The sequence below is a fragment of the Bombina bombina genome, chromosome 1 (assembly GCF_027579735.1).
Source record: "Bombina bombina isolate aBomBom1 chromosome 1, aBomBom1.pri, whole genome shotgun sequence".
Taxonomy (NCBI): Eukaryota; Metazoa; Chordata; class Amphibia; order Anura; family Bombinatoridae; genus Bombina; species Bombina bombina.
Genome location: NC_069499.1, coordinates 914,559,335 through 914,581,170, shown reverse-complemented (window position 1 = coordinate 914,581,170; position 21,836 = coordinate 914,559,335). Strand labels below are relative to the sequence as shown.

The following is a 21,836-nucleotide window of genomic DNA, read 5'->3' as shown; positions in this document are numbered from 1 at the left end:
ACTATTTAATAGCTATTGTACCTAGTTAAAATAAATACAAAGTTGCCTGTAAAATAAATATAAATGCTAAAATAGCTACAATATAATTATTTGTTATATTGTAGCTATATTAGGATTTATTTTACAGGTAAGTATTTAGCTTTAAATAGGATTAATTTATTTAATAAGATTTAATTTATTTCGTTAGATTTAAATTATATTTAATTTAGGGGGTGTTAGTGTTAGGGTTAGATTTAGCTTTAGGGGTTAATACATTTATTAGAGTAGCGGCAAGGTCCGGTCGGCAGATTAGGGGTTAATACTTGAAGTTAGGTGTCAAAGATGTTAGGGAGGGAAGATTAGGTGTTAATAAAATGTATTAAAGAGGTTGCAAGACGGGAGTGCGGCGGTTTAGGAGTTAATAGATTTATTATAGTGGCGGCGAGATCCGGTCGGCAGATTAGGGGTTAATAAGTGTAGGTAAGGTAGCGGCGACGTTGGGGGGGCAGATTAGGGGTTAATAAATATAATATAGGTGTCGGCGGTGTTAGGGGCAGCAGATTAGGGGTTCATAGGGATAATGTAGGTTGCGGCGGTGTCCGGAGCGGCAGATTAGGGGTTAATAATATAATGCAGGGGTCAGCGATAGCGGGGGCGGCAGATTAGGGGTTAATAAGTGTAAGGTTAGGGTGTTTAGACTCGGGGTTCATGTTAGGTTGTTAGGTGCAGACTTAGGAAGTGTTTCCCCATAGGAAACCATGGGGCTGCGTTAGGAGCTGAATGCTGCTTTTTTGCAGGTATTAGTTTTTTTTTCAGATCAAACTGCCCCATTGTTTCCTATGGGGGAATCGTGCACAAGCACGTTTTTCAAGCTGGCCGCTACCGTAAGCAACGCTGGTATTGAGAGTTGAAGTGGCGGAAAATTATGCTCTACGCTCGCTTTTTGCAGCCTAACGCAGCCATTCAGACAACTCTAAATACCAGCATTATTTAAAAGGTGCGGGGGGAAAAAAACACGCGTAGCTAACGCACCCCTTTGGCCGCAAAACTCTAAATCTAGGTGTAAGAAAATGAAGAAAATTTGATAATAGGAGTAAATTAGAAAGTTGCTTAAAATTTCATGCTCTATCTGAATCACGAGAGAAAAAATTTGAGTTCAGTGTCCCTTTAAGCTCTGTTACCACCTAGTTTACAAACCTCTGATGAGTCTCTTTCTGAGTCTTCTGAGGGCAAAATCTCCTCAGATGATCCTAAACCTATAACTGAAACAGAGTCTGATTCCACTTTCAAGTTTAGAGTGGATCATATCCGTTTCCTTCTACAGGAAGTTCTGAACATCTTAGAAATGTCAGAAGACAATCCAGAAATTTCGAAACCTGTAAATATGCTAAATCAGGTTTTCAAACCTCCGCCAAAAGCTCCTCAGGTGTTTAAAGCCACAGACTTGGTAACAGACTATATTGCTAAGGAATGGAAGAAACCAGGCATTCCTTATACTCCTAATAGGTTCAAGAAGATGTATCCTCTTTCAGAAAAGAATCTGTGTGCCTGAGTGGTGGTTCCTAAAGTGGACGGAGCTATTTCCACTCTAGCAAAATGCACAACTATCCCTATGAAGGATAGTTCCTCATTTAAAGATCCAATGGCTCCAAAATCAGAGACTTTCCTAAGAAAATTATTTTCTCAATCAGCTCTTCTGCTTAGACCAGCAATTGCGGTCACTTGTGTGGCTGCTGCAGCATCCTTTTGGTGCGATTCTCTTTCTCAGATGCTTCAAGAACAGTCAACTTAAGATGTCCGTAACTACATTAAAGTCCATAAGATGTCTAATGATTTTATATGCAATGCAGTTTTTTACATCATTAAAATAGATGTTAAAAGTATGTCTATTGCTATCCTGTTAAGGAGAGTTATATGGCTTAAATCCTGGTCAGCTGATAAGAACTCTAAGAATAGACTTTTGTCACTTCCCTTTGAGGGTAAATTGCTTTTTTGGATCAGAGTTAGACTCTATCATTAAAACTGTTACTGTAGGTAAAGGAGTTTTTCTTCCTTAGGAAAAGAAGTCTAAAGGAAGATATAAACAAACTAATAATTTTCATTCCTTTCGCTCTGCCAGAGATCAGAAGGCCTCTTCCATTCAAAGGTCTGACTCCTCCAAAACATCCTGGAAACCAGGATCCTCCTGGTCTAAGAATAAACAGACCAAAATGACCAACTGTAATCAGAAATCTGCATGAAGGGACGGCCCCCTGTTCAGAGGATTCTCTGGTAGGGGGAAAAAGGATCCGATTTCAGGAAGCCTGGTGTAGATCAGTTCAGGACCCCTGGATCCTCAACATTATTTCCCATAGTTACCGCATAGGATTTTGCACCAGGCCTCCCTGGGAACAGTTTCATCTGTCTCATGTTCCAAAGGATCTTCAAAAGGCAGTTGCCTTTATTCAATGTGTTTGAGATTTAAAGAATTTGGGAGTAATACACTCAGTTCCAGCCTCTCAACAAGAAAGAGGTTTCTATTCCAACCTCTTTATTGTTCCAAATAAGAACTCATACCATCCCATTCTGGATCTAAAGACCCTGGGCACATTTCTCTGAGTTCCTCCTTTCAAGATGGAGACAATCTGCACTATTTTTCCTCTGGTACAAAAAGGTCAATTTATAACAACCATAGATTTGAAGGATGTTTATCTACACACCATTTCCAGTTTCTAAGATTTGCTTTTCTTAACAAGCACTACCAGTTTGTGGCTCTATGTTTTGGTTTAGCCAGAACACAGGGAATCTCTATTGCTCCTTATTTGGAAGACATGTTGATCCCATACCCGTCTTTTTCTCTAGCATACTTTCATTCCAAATAGGTAATTTCCTTCCTTCAGGATCATGGATGGGCCATCAATGTTCCCAACAGGTTGTTATTCCCAGCTACAAGAGAAGTGTTTCTGGGATTGATAATAGACTCTGTTCAAATGCAAGGAAGTATTTGGTCTTATGGTAGTGGCTTCAGATGCAGTTCCTTTTGCTCGTTTTTATCTTCGTCCCCTTCAGCTATCCATGCTTCATCAGTGGTCAAAGGATTACTTTCATCTGGAGCAGCAAATAGAGCTTAGTTCATCAGTCAAACAATCTCTCTCATGGTGGAGGGACAGTCCTTTTTTATTTTCTTCAGCCTACTTGGACAGTGGTCACTACAGATGCAAGTCTAAAAGGTTGGGGTGCTGTTTTGGAGTTTTGGAGGGCACAGGGAGTGTGTTCTCCCTAGGAGGGGAGGTTACCTATCAATGTTCTTTAACTTTGTGCAATCCTTCGGGGCTCTTCACTCTTGGCCCTTTCTCAGTCAGGAAAAATGCATTTGTTTTCAGTCCGAAAATGTCACGGCTGTAGCATACATCAATCATCAGGGTGGGACTCGGAGTCCCCTTGCCATGCAGAAGTTTCTCACATTCTGTCTTGGGCAGAGGAAAACTATTGCACTCTATCTGTTATTCCCATTCCTGGGAGTAAACAACTGGTAAGTCAGGATAATGGTCTCTTCATCAGGATATGTTCGATCAGCTATTCCTAAGTCCACAAACTTCCGGTTCATTGCGCAATTTCAAGAGATCCAACAGCTAAAATAATTCATGCTCTAGTTTGTCCTTGGAACTTTCAACTGGCTTATCTATTTCTCCTGTTTGTTCTTCTTCCAAGAGTCATTGCAAGAATCAAACAGGAACAAGCTTTAGTAATTCGCATAGCTCCAGCATGGCCACGCAGAACTTGGCATGTGGATCTCATCCAGATGTTATCCTCCCCGCCTTGGACTCTTGTTCTGAGGGAAGATCTCAAGGTCCATTATATAAACAGAACCTCAGATCTCTAAATTTGACGGTTTGGAGGTTGAATGCCTATTCCTCAAGAATAGAGGTTTCTCAGATTCTGCAATCTCTACCCTTTAAGTCAAGAAATCGGTCACTCAAAAGATATACCATCAAATTTGCAAATCTTATTTTCTTTGGTGTTCTAGAGGTTTTTCTTGGAAATCATTTAGAACTCAAATAATTCTTTAGTTTCTCCAGGATGGTCTGGAGAAAGGTTTATTGGCTAGCTCTTTAAACGGTCAGGTTTCAGCCTTATCTGTTTTATTTCTTAAAAAGTTGGCTTAGTTGCCTGATGTTCAAACTTTTATTCAAGCCTTGGGGAGAATTTTCCCTGTTATTAAGCCTATTTCTCATTGGAATCTTAATCTAGTTTTATCTGTTTTGCAAGGTCCTCCTTTTGAACCTATGCATAGTTTGGACCTAGAATTGTTGTCTTGGGAGGTTCTTTTTCTTCTAGCCATCTCTTCAGCTAGACGAGTTTCTGAACTCTCAGCCCTTTCTTCTTATCCCATTTTTGCTTGTTTTTTCATCAGGATAAAAAAGTTGATAGAACGAAATAATATTTTCTTCCAAAGGTTGTATCTTCTGAGAACATTTACCAGGAAATTGTTGTTCCTTGTCTATGTCAAAATCCTTCTACACAATTTGGATGTTGTTAGAGCCTTAAAATATTATCTTCAGGCTACTGAAGATTTTAGACAAACCTCTAGCTTATTTGTCCACTTTTTAGGTAACAGAAATGGTCAAAAGGCTATGGCTGTGACTTTAGCATATTGGCTGAAGCAGACAATAAGTAAAGCTTATTTGGTTGTGGGAAACCACCTCCAAAAAGAGTTTCTGCACATTTTACTAGATCTTTATCTACCTCTTGGACCTTTAAGAATGAGGCCTCCTTGGAACAGATTTGCAATGTGTCAACTTGGTCATCTCTTCATACCTTTTCAAAATTTTACCGTTTTGATGTTTATGCTTTTTCAGAAGCTGCTCTTGGCAGGAAAGTCCTTCAGGACGCAGTGTCCAGCAAATAGGAACTGCCCTTTCTTTGTCCCACCCGTCCTTAACATGGACTCTCAGCTTGGGTATTGTATCCCACATGGTATGGACACCTATGGACTCTCTGACTCTTACGAAAGAAAACAGAATTTTATACTTACTGATAAATGTATTTATTTCGGGATGAGGAGAGTCCATAGGACCCACCTTATTTTTTGTTGTATCTAAGGATTTCTGTTCTTATTTGCACCTCTTAACCCTGCTTTCGGTCTTTCCTTCCATTTTATTCTACCTCTCTCCTCTGCTCGACTATATGTTAACTGAAGAGGGAGTGAAGTTGGGAGGGATTGAATGCTCTTGTGAGGGTTCTTGACCTCCACTTGGTGGCGGGAAGTATATCCCACATGTTATAGACACCTATGGACTCTCCTCATCCCGAAAGAAAGAAATTTATAGGTAAGTATAAATTCAGTTTTTTGCATTAAAAAAGGTATTTTTGAAGCTAATGAGAAGTGCAGCTAAACACCTTATTGGTCAGTGGTTGATAAGCAGAACTCTTACTACTTTGTCCATTGATAGTGAGTGACACACACCTAAAAAAAATACAGTGACTAATATTTTCAAACACTGTGCAAGAGATCCTTTGACAGGATTTTTAAAAAATAAAGCTTAAACTTGAAACCTTAAATGACATAAATTTAGAAGAGTTTTTTATGCCCTTTTAAATGTGGTGGTTGCAACAAGACTGTAAGAGTTGAAGAAAACTGTGTGTTGGAGGGTTATTTTAGAGCAGCCTTATTCACCGTGGCCACATTAATTTTTTTTCTTCTTCGACAAATGTGAATACATAACAAAAATATTTATTATAATAAAAAATATATACTGTGCTTCCACGTAAATAAAATATATGATTTATATTGTTGAATGCTTTGTGCATTTTAATGTGGTTAAATGGAGGACTGGTGTAAGATCCTCATTTAAAAAGTTTGACTATAAATTCAAACAACTATCTGTTGCATGTAAACAGCTTGTGGCAGCATGTGGTCAAAGTTCTGCAAACATTATATATGGATGTGGTGGGCCAGATAAAAAGCCTTAAGATAGCTACATTAGGTTAGAAAACACTGGTTTAGGGGTTGCTTGGACTACTGGTTGTTTAATTTAGATCTTATGATTTAGTGGTGGATTTAGTTAAGGTCTTGCTTTGGTACAGCAGTGTTTTAGGTCCATTGACTGTTGACTGCCCCTATTAAGTTACCTGGGTACTGGCTATCTGTAATGTTGTATAACAGACTCATTTTGTTCATTGAAACTACAGTAGAACCCCTGTATCGGACAGGGATAGGTTCCAAGCCCCCAGTGGATGTCTGAAACCGTTAACAATAACTAATAATAAAATAAAACAATTATGATAATAAAAGTTATGTGAATTATGGAAAATAAGGATTACTTTAACACAAGCACTGCAATACCGTGATCTGATAACCGAGACGGCTACTAAGTGAATAGTGGCTGGGTAGAGTATACAGTGAAGATACACTGTAAAAAAGACAGAACCACCCAAGATTTTATCACGTTACTCAGAACAGCACACAATTTAAGTTACAAATTTTTGGATTGTGGTCAACTGTGGATAAGTGAAACCGCGGTAAATGAAACAGTAGTTTCACATGATCAGGAATGCCATATTGCTGCTTTAAAATACATTTGTCAGTGCCCTTTTAAAGAAAGGGCTTGAAAATCTTCTATTATTTGAATCCTTACATATATTTTTCATAAGGTCCCTCTTTTAAAGCATCAATATGGAAACCCTACCTATATCCTCTTCCCTATAAAAAAACTCACATTTAGGAGACCCAGCCTTAAGTGAGTTCACTAGCTGCAGATCATTACCAGAATTATTGGCACTCTAAATTAAATTAAGCAACTTAACAAGATATGTTCTGGGTAGCATACCAAGCCAACTATCACTTCCTGGACTCTTAATATACACAAGTTAGGGTCATGCATTGTTAGTAATTTGGACTGTTGCTTTTGTCTGGGCCAGTATTGCACCTGTTGTGAGACACAGATTGTTGTCTCAGATATATGCAGACAAAAGAATCTTTTAAGGACCTACACAATTAAGGTAATTTAGAGTGGGGAAGAAAATTTTGTTTGGAAAGCATATTCCTTCAGTTGTTAAATACTTTGGTGACCTTGTTTGCCTATGTATAAAAGACACAGATGGCACGGTTACTTTAATTTGTTTTAATATGCCTATATATATATATATATTTTTTAAAGAATTTTATTGAGTATTATACAAATATATAACACATTTTCCAAAGTTTTCTTTTTACATGAAACAATTGAATTGTCGGCACACTGTGCCTCACATAACAGAGTTCTTTCTCAACTATCACCAAATGTCCATCTGTGGTGTCAGTTTTTCTTTTTGTTCTCTAACTGATCCTGTACAATCCATGTCTTTGGGTGAATAGTGCAACAAACAATGCTCCTCACAAATGTAGTAACAACATACAGTAATTTTACAAAAGAAGAACCTGGACAAGTTCAGTGCAACTTCCTTCTGCTGATAAATCATAAACATAGCTAAATAAACACAGCATGGCTCTCCCCCTTCACCTCCACCTCCCCGAGGGTCTGCAATGCCAAACCCCTACTGTATTGTGTCCTTGTCCTAGTTATCCCTCAGCCTCTAGCATGTTTGACATTCCTTCCATTGCATCAGCATAATCTCGTGAGTGTCTAATGTGCCGTTCTGCATGTGGTGGAACCTTTCCAGATGTAATAGGTTATCTACCTGCTTTCTCCACTCCTCCACTGTTGGCATTGCTTTATTTTTCCAGTCCTTCTGGATCAACATCTTTGCCCCATTCAGCATGACTAATCTTAAAGCGTTATGTGCCTTACTCTCAAGGTGAGGCAGTGAAAGAAACAGTAGTGTCATGGGGCTATTCTGCAATGCTCCCCCTGTCGCTACTCTGATGTAGTTAAGTATCTCTGTCCAGAACTGATCCAGTCTGGGGCAGTCCCACCAGATATATTTGTGTGCCTTCACCCCTGCACTCCCTCCAACACTTCCCAGAGGTTGTCTTATATATGTGTGTCAGTCTACTAGGGGTGAGGTACCACCTAGATAAAAATGTATAACTGGATTCTTGTACCCTAGTTGAGATTGAGGATCTTTTCATAATCTGGAATGCTGTAATATGCCTATATTTTAACAAAGAATATTGTAGTCTTTCAAGCATAGTATTAAGTAATGTAATGGGAATATCAGACTTATTGCCAATATTCAGAGCCGGTATTTTCTTGTCAGGTTATAGCTATTAAAGTTTTCAGATCAGTCTTAACACAAAATTAAAGGTTAGTTAGCAAAAGGGAGGGGACAACAAAGCACTGTAGAAAACAACAGACAGCAGATACAAGCAAAGCATGGTACCTTAGAACATCAGTTCTAGTAAAGATATTAGGTGAGTGAGCTTGGATGTGGTTATGAGTTGATAAAATGAAGAAATAGATAGTAGAGAGTAGATCCTAGAGGTCTTTTCCTGTACTACTATAGAATCAAGTAGCAGAACTACAGAGATATAAGGTCTTGTTCTGTAATTTACATGAGTAGCAAAGCTGCAATGACACAATGACTAGTTTCCAAGCTGTAACCAGAAGTCTTATGCTTTCAAATGCTGCAGAAGTTCTGTGCTTGATACATTTCAACTGTGAAAATCCTGAGTGCTGACCTAAATGTCAGACAATATTAAATCATTTAAAGACAAGGTACAAATGCCAGAAATAAAGACTTAGTCAAACAAAGCAAGAGACTAAGTAGTGGTCTATTAGACAAGCCAGGCAGAATATCAGGCAATGATTTAGAAATACTATTTTGGTTGCGTTACCAAACACTGTGGCCATGGTCCTAGAGCAGTTTTTGACTCAACCTTTATTCTTCACAATAGCTGTCTTTAGTTTAAATGGGAATTAAATATGTCATGGAGTGTGGTCAGTTGGTTTTAACCATTCGATATCTTCCAAATGAGGGTAAGGGGCAATAATTACCCACACTAAGACACTAAGGAATGGAGCAGGTGGCTCAGAAATATTCTCTTTATCTTGAGCCTTTGCTCAAGAGGGCACAATCTCCAATAATATACAAAGTTCCAAGTAGTAACCTTACATTAGGTCCATGGTTGAAGAGTGGACTTAAATAGACAAGTGAGTATACGACTGAAGGTGCTTGAAGAGGAGAATGTGAGAGTGGGGTAGCATTGCTTAATTTTTCAGCTAAACATTTGGTGATTCTATGTATTCTGTTTTACAGTTGCTGATTTTCTGATAATGTGATATAGTCTAATAGAAGGGAGAAGAATAAATGAGTTAAGATATAGGTTAAACTACAGAGCAACGCTAAGGAATTTGTTTTAGAGTTTTTTTATTCTGGTGAGTTTAACAAAGTGAGGGGATGTGGGCTGTTTGAAAAAAGAAAGGCACCTAAAGTCCCTTTACATGGAGGTCAATATGTGACTGTGTTTTCTCTATAAATATATATGTATAAGCTTATATACATATATAAGTATGTCTTTATTTGTATGCACACATATAAACACATAAATATATGTATATAAGCATATTTATTTATTGCTGCCCAACGCTGCGCTACACATAGTGATATTGCGCTCCACTCATAATCTAGCGCATAGGGTTTTATTCCAATACATTAGTAAAACAATGCAAATTATTTTGTAGGGTTTTTTAAAATCAAGGCCATTCCAATCCATTTGAAAACTGAGTTATTTTGTAGTTTTCCAGTGGCTTCTCACTATGTGAAATTCAACATTGTTTTGCACTTAGAGAATTAGACAGCAGTGTTCCCACCCAACCAAAAATACTATTCAATCAGATTTCTGAAATATTTTTGGGCTTCTCTAAAGCCTCTTAAAAACAAGTTGAGGCCTGTTGTGAATGGCATTTCTTGGTTAATTTTTTTAACCAACTAGTATTAAAACATTTGACTCCCAGCATGTGATAGAAGAGTGTGACATTTGAAGCATTTAGCACTTTTTGGAATTAGTCATCTATAAAACAAAAAACAGATGAGGAGCTGAACTATTGTTACCTCTAGACTTATTTGAAAAGTGTTTTCTGCTTGATTGTTCTGGTTTTGGAAGGGTAAGCATTGGCCTAGTGATGTAAAGGTTAAATGTTTCTTGCAAGAACTTTTGGGATTTTGATAGTTAGTTTATTAGTTAAATGCCATAACATTAATTTTCATTTGAAAATGTTTTGATAAAATCATAATCAAATATTAACAATGGAGTAATTAAAAAAAGACAAACTAATAAATACATAAGTTAATAAAGATATAATTATTATTTTATGTAACTTCCTTATGAACACAGCAAAAATGATAATATTAGAAACGTATTCAATAACCAACGATACGCATTTTTTTTCATAATTTTAATACAAATCTTTTAAAAAGCCACAAAAATATCTCATTTCAAATACATTTAAAACAACACTGTAATTAATACAAAATGATTGAGAATTATTGACATGGATTATGTTAAAACAAGAAACTTAAAGGGACAGTCTAGGCCAAAATAAACTTTCATGATTCAGATAGAGCATGTCATTTTAAACACTTTTCCAATTTACTTTTATCACCAATTTTGCTTTGTTCTCTTGGTATTCTTAGTTGAAAGCTTAACCTAGGAGGTTCATATGCTAATTTCTTAGACCTTGAAGGCCACCTCTTTTCAGAATGCATTTAACAGTTTTTCACCACTAGAGGGTGTTAGTTCATGTGTTTCGTATAGATAACACTGTGCTCGTGCACGTAAAGTTATCTGGGAGCAGGCACTGATTGGCTAAACTGCAAGTCTGTCAAAAGAACTGAAATAAAGGGGCAGTTTGCAGAGGCTTAGATACAAGATAATCACAGAGGTTAAAAGTACATTAATATAACTGTGTTGGTTATGCAAAACTGGGGAATGGGTAATAAAGGGATTATCTATCTTTTAAAACAATACAAATTCTGGTGTAGACTGTCCCTTTAAAGCATAACATTAAACTTTATAATATAACAAAAACTAAATGAAGAATGATATTAGTAAATAATTTTCAAATATACTGATTACAAATTAATTCAATTAAAGATCAAAATATTCTGACAACATCATGTAAATGTTAGTTATCCCTATGTTAAAAAAAACTAATTTGAAAAAATGTAATGTCCTACTTGATCAAACTGTATTAGATAAAGCTAACTGAGTGTGGTTTTATTACTGGTATTAATGTTGTGTGATTATTTTATCACTATTCAGATGCAGGTAACATTTGAATATATTTATTTTTATATTATTCCAATTTGTTACACAACTACAAATGTTAAAAAATTCCTGTTTAAATGTTTTCAATTTTTGCAGCACCCATAAATATCACAGACATTTGGTTATCAGAAGTTAGATAGTTTCAAGTAATACTACACACACATATCCCTGAGGATGGACAAATTAGTACAGTATGTAAAGAATACAACAGATGCAAAAATGAGACAAAATGTTTGTTCCAGCATTTAAATGCACATGATCTGTTTTGCATGCATCGGTAAACATGCCCAAGTGTGTATGTTTTTGTTTGTTTATGTATTTTAGAATCCATTTTAATATTTTGGAGACATATCTTAAATTACCTTTGTAATAATAAAAAGTAAAATATTCTTGAAATAATAATAAAAAAAAAATACAATTAAAAAACACTAAAACAGGAATTAAAGTAAAAAACAATAAAAAAAATGATATGTATTTATGACTATATACACCATACATACTGAAAAATAATTATAGCATTTTAAGTTTTAGAATATAAACTCAAACATTGCAAAGACCTTTTTTTTTAGTTGTTGCAGCAAGCAAATACTAACCCAATAAGAAAAGTGTTTCCATTACAGTTAAGGATTTCTGAAGATGAACGCAAATTAGGAGAAGCCAGTCTCTCAAATTTCTCTATTATGTTATGACATTCTAATGGAGAGATTATGAAACCTCATTGTTAAATTGCATGAAATAAAACCAGTATTTGAGAGACTGGAAAGACAATTCCATACATCTAGGTGTAATAGTACATTTTTTTTTAGTTAAACGGAAATGTTATATACAGTACATTGACTTTTTCATTATCCAAAATGTAATATAGCAAGGACTATAACTGTATGAGCCAGCATACCAAAAGACAGTTTTTGTAGGATAATATATTAAAAGCCATGTACTAAATGCATAATAGTGTCACCCTAATTTTAAGTTTATTTTGCTGGATACAAAATAATTAAATATGAACAGACATCAAAAGTTGATGCTCAGAGAGGTCTACGTGAAACTTAGTCTGAAAGAATTATGTGTATGATATATATTTGTATTGGTCATTATATATTAAGTTGCATTATCTATAGATTGTGGGTCTTCAGATTAATTAAAAGAACATTCCATCTTAAAGTGAAGGTCAATTTTGATGAATTAGTGCCCGTTTTTATTAATCCTATTTAAAAACAAGGGCACTTTAATTTATCAAAATTGTCATTTCACTTGTTTTCTTCAAAAACTTACCTTTTAATCCTGGCAGCTGCTCCAGCACTTCCTCCGCCCGTCGCAAGCCGTCTTCGCAGGTCCAAAATGACGAATCCGACTTCCTCTAATCACGGCGTTGCATTAGGCCAAGATTCCTCCGGGGGGGAAGCCGTGATTGGAGGAAGCCGGATTAGTCATTTCTGACGTCTCAGAGGCTTCCGACGGCCGGGGGAATTGCTGGAGCAGCTGCCAGGATTAAAAGGTAAGTTTTTGAAGAACACTAGTGAAATGTCAATTTTTATGAATTAAAGTGCCCTTGTTTTTAAAAAGGTTATTAAAAACCGGACACTAATTCATCAAAATTGACATTCACTTTAAAAGTAAAAAGGGGGTTAAACACATATCAGCTAGTTAGGAGTGGCATACATACATAAATTTGACGCAGTGGCAATTCTAGAGAGATGCTATACACCTCCAATCACTATTCCTTCAACCCCAATTCTCATAGATATCACCAGCCATACTTTAGTAAGGCAACTCCTTTTTTACACTTCCTTTGCTCAGTGTGGAACAAGGAGAGAGGTTAATTATAAAGGGCCAGATTATGAGAGGAGCGCTTTCTTAACGTGCGCCCGTAAAGGGGAAAATTTGCCAGTGGCTGGTTAATGTGACCGCAAGCTTGCGGTTTCACTTTCACTTTGTGCTTAGCGTAATTAACCACCTATCATATAAACACATAAATATATATCTATAAAAGAATATACATATATATTTATTGCTGCTTAACGCTGCACGATTTCCCCCCTGTGCTGCACTAGGTGGTTTGCCGTGTCTGATCGTATAAAAACAAGGCTCCCATTTCGTAAGCATTTAATTTTCAGCAATGCGAACGCAGGGTCGTGTTCGCATTGCGCCACACTTGGAGTGAAGCGCACATATTGCGCTCCACTCATAATCTAGCAAATAGGTTTTTGTTCCAATGCATTAGTAAAATAATGCAAATTATTTTGCATGGTTTTTCAAAATCAAGGTCAATCTATTTGAAAACTGAGTTTTTTTGTAGTTTTCCAGTGGCTTCTCACTATGTTAAATTCACCATTGTTTTGCACTCAGAGAAATAGACAACAGTGTTCCAATCCATCCAAAAATACTATTCAAACAGATCTCTGCAATATTTTTGGGCTTCTCTAAAGCCTCTTGACAACAAGTTGAGGCTTGTTGTGAATGGCATTTCTTGGTTATTTAAATAATGCCTTTCAATGTTAAAGCTTTTGTGCATGTTCATTTCACGTGTAAACAGATTGTATCCCGATATATTAAATATTTTGCTTAAATCACACTTTTAAACGACAGACTTGTGCACAATCATTAAACTATTACTTTCTGATTTTGGTCACATGCTTGGACATTTAGAAAATGTAAATTCTTAAATTACACCAAATTATTGTAAGTTTTTGAATTTCAAACATAAATAGATATTAATGCTTTTTTGAATAAACTTCATTTACATTGGGATCCATTTAATCAAGCTGGATATGCAACTTTAAATCCCTTAAGATGCACACTCTAATACTGCAAAATTACTAACCCCTCCACAACCTCAAAGGTTGCAGGGTTAAATCATCCCACAGTGATTTATTTTGGATGATTGTCAAGCCCTGCTCTCATGCAACTGGTTCTGAGAAAGCAAGGGGTTGGGCTGCACAAGCAAGTGCTTGAGCACTTATAACTACAGTCAACAATTGCTGCCCTGCAAGCACTGAACGTGTGTGCACAGGTTACCTAGCTGGAAATTTTATTTATAAATTAATGGAGCTGATTAGACAGTCATCAAGAATAAATACATTACTTAACATGTTGTCCTTCCCATTTAGACGTAAAGGTCTGAGGACAGTCCTTATTAAAGCCAACAAAAAGCCTGTTTCTTATAGATTGCCATGTGTTCACCAGATTTGAATGTTATATTGTATATACCAGTCCTTCTGAATGGCAATGGCTTACAAAGAAGCAAAACACAAGGTTCTCACACAAAATTTCTAATGGATTGGAATGGGAGTTATAGTATGAAAGCTGCATTTGTTTAAAAATAAAAAAAGTTTTTAGAAAATAATCTAAATAGACTTTAACAAAATGTAAAAAGAATTTTAGGGAATGTGATTATGTTGGATAATATTAGTTCTTTGGCACTTAGTATAGGCATGAGTTATTGCATTAATATGTAAATCCCTCAATTGATTCCAAACCATACAGATCTGCAAGCATCTTAAATCTAGGACCCCACTCATTTAGTACATCATAATCTATATCAGAATCCGAAGATCCAGAGTCCAATGAGCTTAGAGATTCTACAATTGATTCTGACCCTTCATAGCCAAATATATGAAGAGTGTCGTATGGAAGCATCTCCCCATCATTGTCCGCCTCATCTTTTTTCACCTCAATAACAAAGTTCATATCTCCATTTCTGTGTGGTTTCTGGACCTGTGCATACATGCAAGGACCAGGTTCCATATCAGGTCTGGGCCTACTAACATTTCTGCGCACTGAATTCAGGACTGAGACATCGTAACTGTTGGTGTCCATCTCTCCACCTCCCTCTTCGTCATATGTGACTAGTTGTTCATGAATCTCTGCCACATTTTTGCTTAAAATCTTTGTGTTTGTTTTCTGTGTTCTTTTTAGGATCAGCAGTATGGTGACAACTAGAAGAAGCAAAAAGATTTGTGAGACAGGAGTGACGCCATATTTCCTAGAAGCTGCAAATGAATATTATAATCCTTAGGCTGACAATGGTATAAGTAAAATAATGTATGTCTATTTATCAAAGTATGCTGTTGGTAAAACCTAGAGGCTGCAATAGAGCAGAAACAGCACCAAATTAATCAATTTGAATTATCCTGTTCTTTAATGAGCTTTTGGTCATCATTACATTCATAATACATTTATAAGTGGTTCCAAATTACAGATTAATTCATTCACATGCATATGCTACAGGGTAGAATAAAGTTAGTATAATTTATAATGTGGCACAAAAGCTGGAAGCTGCTCTGGGAAGTACAAATTGCTTTGTTTAAACCATTTGTGTCCAACTTGATCAAATGAGGGACCACACTACAAATGATTTTCAATTGCAGATCCATGAATAATTATGATTCTATATCTATATTTAAGAATAAAGGACACACTTAAACATACACACACAAAAAAAAGGATGGATGTCAGAGGTGTATTTCATTTTTGTGTTGCCCTAGACACTGGCAAAGTTGCTTCCCCCAAACTCCCCCTACCCTCATATTCCCAGAGACCCCCACTAGGCTACAAGGAAGCAATGATTTGTAATACAATGAATTAAATGGAAATAAAACCCCCAAAGTATTCTTTCATAATTCAGGATAACATAAAAAAACAAGCCTTCCATTTAATTTCCATTATCAGATTTACTTTGTTTTCTTACGTGATGAAACGCAGGTAGATTGGCTCATGAGTGTGCATGTGTCTGGAGAACTATGGCATTAATTTTGCAAAAATTATTTTAACAATGTTATACATATAAAATAGCACTAGATGGCAGCAAAAACTTCTGCTATACCATGAAGCCCATTTATCAAGCTCCATAGGGAGCTTGTGGGCCTGTGTTTCTAGCGAGTCTTCAGACTCACCAGAAACACAAATTATGGAGCAGCGGTCTAAAGACCGCTGCTCCATAACCCTGCCCACCTGCTCTGAAGAGGCGGACAGGAATCGCCACAATACAACCCGATCGAGTACGATCGGGTTGATTGACAACTCCCTGCTGGCGCGAATGAGTAGGGTGCGGCGTTGCACCAGCAGCTCTTGTGAGCTGCTGGTGCAATGCTGAATACGGAGAGTGTATTGCTCTCCACATTCAGCGATGTCCCTGCAAAGTTTTGTGAAAATTGTGTTTTTCCCCCACTACCACCAGAAAGGGTGTAATGCATCCTATAGAAGACCCTGCAACATTCTACACAGTAATTGCTTGATCATTGTACAAGATTATTTTTTATCTGTCTCTAATTGGCAACAGTTCTCCTCTAATAATTTGTATGGTTTAATAATAATCTGTATGGTGCGCAAAAAGCTTACTTCTAGCGGAGTTAGTGCTCGAGCGGGAGTGTTAAATACCACTCCACTTCCAATAAATTGTATTAGTAAGTATATGTTTTCTTGCTCTCTGGAATGGTAGTTCTAGAGGGGGAACAAGGGATGGAAAGCACCCCAATCCTCTATTAAGTACCCCTATTGGGCTGTGGAGGGTAAATAGGTAAAAAATAACTACTCCTAATGTTGTCCTTATAGGCACGCCACATCGTACAACTGCCTAACCACACCCCTGCCCTCCTGACTCAAAACACCTGCGACTCCACCTTCCCCTGCCCTGCCCATTTTTGTCTGGGATCCAAGTGGACAAATGGAAGATTTCCATATAGGGGATAACATCTGTTTTTCAGAAGAATCAAGCTTACTTTTTTATTAAAGGGACATGATATCCAAATGATGAAGCACTTGAAAGTGATGCAGCATAGCTGTAAAAAACTAACTAGAAAATATCACCTGAACATTTCTATGTAAAAAAGAAAGATGTTTTATCTCAACCATTTCTCAGTAGAGTAGCCAGATCCCATTGTAAAGAGAGTTTAGGCAGCCAATCAGGATTCTAGTCCTAGGAATTGCAAGGGAGCGTGCATCTGTCATGTGCACATATAGTCATGTTCTTTATCTACTAGTTTCAGGAAGTTTACTATAAAATCTTGTGAGATTTCAGTGAAATCTCATGAGATCACAGTAAAGCAAAGCATAACCTCAGCACTGCTGATGCTGTTTGGCTATTATTTTTTTTGCAACCTGCAGTTGGACGGTAGCTGAAGAATAACTGTTCACAGAGCACTTACTGATGTGAACTGAAAAGAAGCAAAACATAATTTTTGAGGTAAAATATGTTTAGGTGAAATACTCTTGTCAGTGTTTTACAGTTATGCTGCATCACTTTCAAGTGATTTAGCATATGGGTATTATGTACCTTAACGTAGTGACCTTGTTAAATGTTAATGAGTAAGTGACTCTGTATTCGTCTCACCATTATGACAGAAAAAAAATAAACTTTGAGTTGTTGTTAGGAGCAAATTTAAATGCTTGATAACTTGACAAATTATGATTCTAGCAACATATTAAGTCACCTCATAAAGATACATTTGAGCATTTTAATAAAATGACTACTCTAAAATATACTAATTGGATAATCATAGGCACTAAAAAGCATAATTCAGTTCTGTATGACTACTAATAAAAAGTATGTAATTGTATTCAATTTAGCTGCAATGTAAAACTGTCTGTAGAAAATGTATAAAATAAATTCAACAATTAAATATGTAATGTTAAACTTATGAGAGAAGAATAGAAATGCAGTGTAAAAACTTGTTGAAAATCTAAAATAATTATCGTTACTTGATTATCAATAAATTATCTATTTATCTGTCTATCTAATTGCACCTGAGCGATAAGGGGTATATTGTGAGGGTTTGCACTCATCTAGCTTACCGCTCGTATTACAAGTTGAAAGTAAATGCGATCGCATGAGCACAATCGCCATTTACACTCGAATCTGGCTAACTGTTTTGCGAAACTAAAAAGTGTCACAAAACACATCAAACATACATTACAACGTATACTTCCACTCATAATAACACCATCTAATAAAAATTATTAAAAAAAAATATTGCACACAAAAGTTATAAAGGCTCAAAGATATGAGATCTCAGGTGTTAGAAAAAAAGGCAGGCAAGGGGATTTAATATAGACATACATCTTTAACCCCTTTACCCAATTCGACGTATATACATTGTGCGATACGACAGTGAGGATCACGTCCGCCAGACTTCGCTGAATACGGAGAGCAATACGCTCTCCGTATTCAGCATTGCACCAGCAGCTCACAAGAGCTGCTGGTGCAACGCCGCCCCCTGCAGACTAGTGGCCAATCGGCCGCCAGCAGGGGGGTCTCAATCAACCTGATCGTACTCTATCGGGTTGATTTCCGGCGATGTCTGTCCGCCTGCTCAGAGCAGGCGGACAGGTTATGGAGCAGCGGTCTTTGTGACCGCTGCTTCATAACTGCTGTTTCTGTAGAGCCTGCAGGCTCACCAGAAACACGGGGCATCAAGCTCCATTCGGAGCTTTTTAGATATGCCCCAATGTCATTTTATTATAATAGTTAGGGTAGGTTAATTATTAATTTAATATAGTTTAATGTAATTTTATTATAATAGTTAAGGTAGGTTAATTAATAGTTTAATATAGTTTAATTTAAATCTAAAGGTAAGTTTAAATTTATTATAAGATAGGGATTAGTTAATATTTAATATAAAGTAAGCGGGTTGTTAGGTTTAGGGGTTAATAGGTTAATTTAGTTTATGGCGATCTGGGGGGCTGGCGGTTTAGGGGTTAATAACTTTAGTTGTGGTGGGCTCCGGGAGCGGCGGGATAGGGGTTAATAACTTAGGTAGCAGCGGTGTAGGGGGCGGCAGATTAGGGGTGTTTAGACTCGGGGCTTATGTTAGGGTGTTAGGTGTAAACATAACTTTATTCTCCCATAGGAATCAATGGGATATCGGGCAGCAGCAAACGTAAGCTTTCGCTGCTTTCAGACTCCCATTGATTCCTATGGCATCCGCGGCCTCCAGGGCGGCGGATTGAAAACCAGGTACGCTGGGCCGGAATAGTGGCGAGCGTACGGCTGCGTACCTGGTAGTTATTTGTTAACTAGCAAAAGTAGTCAGATAGTGCCGAATGCATTCGGAACATCTGTAGTGACGTAAGCATCAATCTGTGTCGGACTGAGACCGGCGGATCGTATGTTACGCCACAAAATTCTACTTTTGCCGGTCTGTAGGCTTTGATAAATAAGGCGAATCAAGCTCGCCACAATTACGCTGTGGAATTCCAGCGTATTTGCGGTTGACGGCTTGATAAATCGGCCCCATAATATAGGCGCAAAAATCTTACTTCTAGCACAATTAACGCTCAAGCGGGAGTGTTAATTTGTGCTTCACTTGCAATCTAGACCAAAGAGTTCAAGTCCTGTTTCAATGTAATTGGAGCATGGGAATATGTTTCCCAAAAATTGTAAATCTATTACTTTGGCCTGTATATCATTTACTCAGGACTGCAGTGAATGAGATTCACAAATGGGGCTGTAGTGGGCAAAGCTAGATATCAGGTAGACAGTCTGGCATACACAGCACACCCTACAGGGGCACATTATACAATTTGGTCTTTTAAAATTTTTGTGTGACCAGCAGCACTGAACACAAAACATATATAACCATGTGTATTATTACCAGATTTTGTCAATTTGAATAGTAGTATATTATAGAGTTAAATTACATTTATTAATAGTAACTCATTTCCTGTGCAATTTTTAAAGGGATATGAAACCATTGTTTTCTTTCATGATTCAGATAGAGCATTTGATTTTAAACAACTTTCTAATTTACTTCTATTATCTGTTTTCTTTATTCTCTTGGTATCTTTTGTTGAAAAAATGGTATGTTCCGTCTGAATCACAAAATACATATTTTGGGTTTCATATCCCTTTAAATACAAATAGTGATTACAATCTAATTTTGTTTTGAGGCTTTATAATAAGCATAAGTGTGAGCTTTAGTGACCAGCCATACAAAAAGTTTGGTCATAAATAAATTGCCTTCTATTAAAAAATGATTGGGCACCCCTGGTATAGAGAAGAATGTGTAAATTTATATACCTTTTTGCAACCTTAAAATTGTAAGAAAAATAAAATTCTTACCTAAAATGAGGAGAAAAAGGGTCACAAAAATGATAACAAGAGTTGGGACTGACACCGATGCCTGCTTGGCGATTTCCTCACACAATGTGAATTCCCCCTTTTCATTACATCTGCAGATGGTGATGGTCAGAGTGTTTGTGCTGCTCTGTACAGGTTGTCCATTGTCCGAGGTCACAATAGGCAGATAATGAACCTTAGCCACGTCACGATTAAACTGCCCATATTTGACAATAATACTTGCTGTATTATCTGGAAAAAAACAAACAACATGGAGGTTAATCAACATTTGTTAATTTGCAACTCAGAATGGGACAATAGAGAAAAATCTGCTGTTGTCTTTGTAGCATTTCAAAATGGATAATGTTTTAGGGGTAGATTTACCAAGCAAGTACCCCCGAAGTTTCCGGCTCACCGGAAACATAAGTTAAAAAGCAGCGGTAGTAAGACCGCTGCTCCTTAGCTTCTCCGCCACCTCTGAGGAGCGGGCTTCAATTATCCAATTATCACGATCAGATACAATCGGGATGATTGACACCCCCTGCTAGTGACCGATTGATCGCGAATGTGCAGGGGGCGGCATTGCACAAGAATTCCACCAGAAATGCTTGTGCAATGTTAAATGCTGACAGCGTATGCTTTTGGCATTTATTAATGTCGGGTGGACATGATTCGCTACAGCGATTCATGTCCGCCCTCCATATGATAAACTGGCCCCTAAGGGTTACTATCAACATTCTTGTTAAAGCCAGTTACAAAATTGTGAGTTTTTGTTTATTTTGAACTACTAATTATAATAATCATTGCACCTTGTGGGAGAGCTTTCCCTTTATTAATCTCTATAATATTAAAAATAATAAGGAGAAGGTCATCCTACTAGAAATGTCAGACGTTAACCCTAGCTACATTCTTTACAGTTTTATCTAGGGCTTACATTTAGTGGTATCCAGCGTGAACCAAACAGTTAAAGTAATAGTAAACACCAAAAATGGTATTGTTTAAAAAGATAGATAATCCCTTTATTTACCATTCTCCAGTTTTGCAAAACCAACACTGTTATATAAATTTACTATTTACCTCTGTAATTACCTTGTATCTAAGCTTCTGCAGACTGCCTCCTTATCTCAGATCTTTTGACAGACTTGCATTTCAGGCAATTAGTGCTGACTCTTAAATAACTCCAGGTGCGTGAGCACAATAATGTTTATATGAAACACATGAACTAACGCCATCTAGCTGTGAAAAACTGTCAAACGCATTCAGATAAGAAGGGGCCTTCAAGGGCTTATAAATTAGCATATACACTTTGGGTGAATGTACACACCCTTAGTTTTTTATTCTGTTTTTAATAAAAATATACTGCACCTTTTGGAAGCCTGAGCTTGTTTTTGCTCTCCCTGATACCTGGATACCTGAGTTTCTACATCCCTACCAAGGATCAGTTTGCTGGGACACTGAGAGTTCCCAGACTGCGCCACTTAGCACATTTGGTGCTGCTCTCCTTGTGAGTATCATTACAACACAAGACACACCTGATATTTGTTACAACCACAGTACCACACTAGGAGGCGCCCTCTTTTTGTGATTTGTTTCATAGATGCCTGGATTCATTTTATA

General features: G+C 37.0%; 1 protein-coding gene across 1 annotated transcript in view; it reads right to left on the bottom strand.

Moving 5' to 3' along the window:
- Positions 1-7,067: 7,067 nt before the first annotated feature.
- Positions 7,068-21,836, bottom strand: part of CDH5 (cadherin 5) — a 214,701-nt gene continuing 199,932 nt past the window's right edge. Inside the window, exons 11-12 of the mRNA XM_053699617.1 lie at positions 20,223-20,471; positions 7,068-15,102 (exon numbers count right to left, since the gene is read on the bottom strand). Of these exons, the coding sequence (XP_053555592.1) occupies positions 14,612-15,102; positions 20,223-20,471 (740 nt within the window). The 3' untranslated portion in view covers positions 7,068-14,611. The remainder of the gene's footprint in view (positions 15,103-20,222; positions 20,472-21,836) is intronic.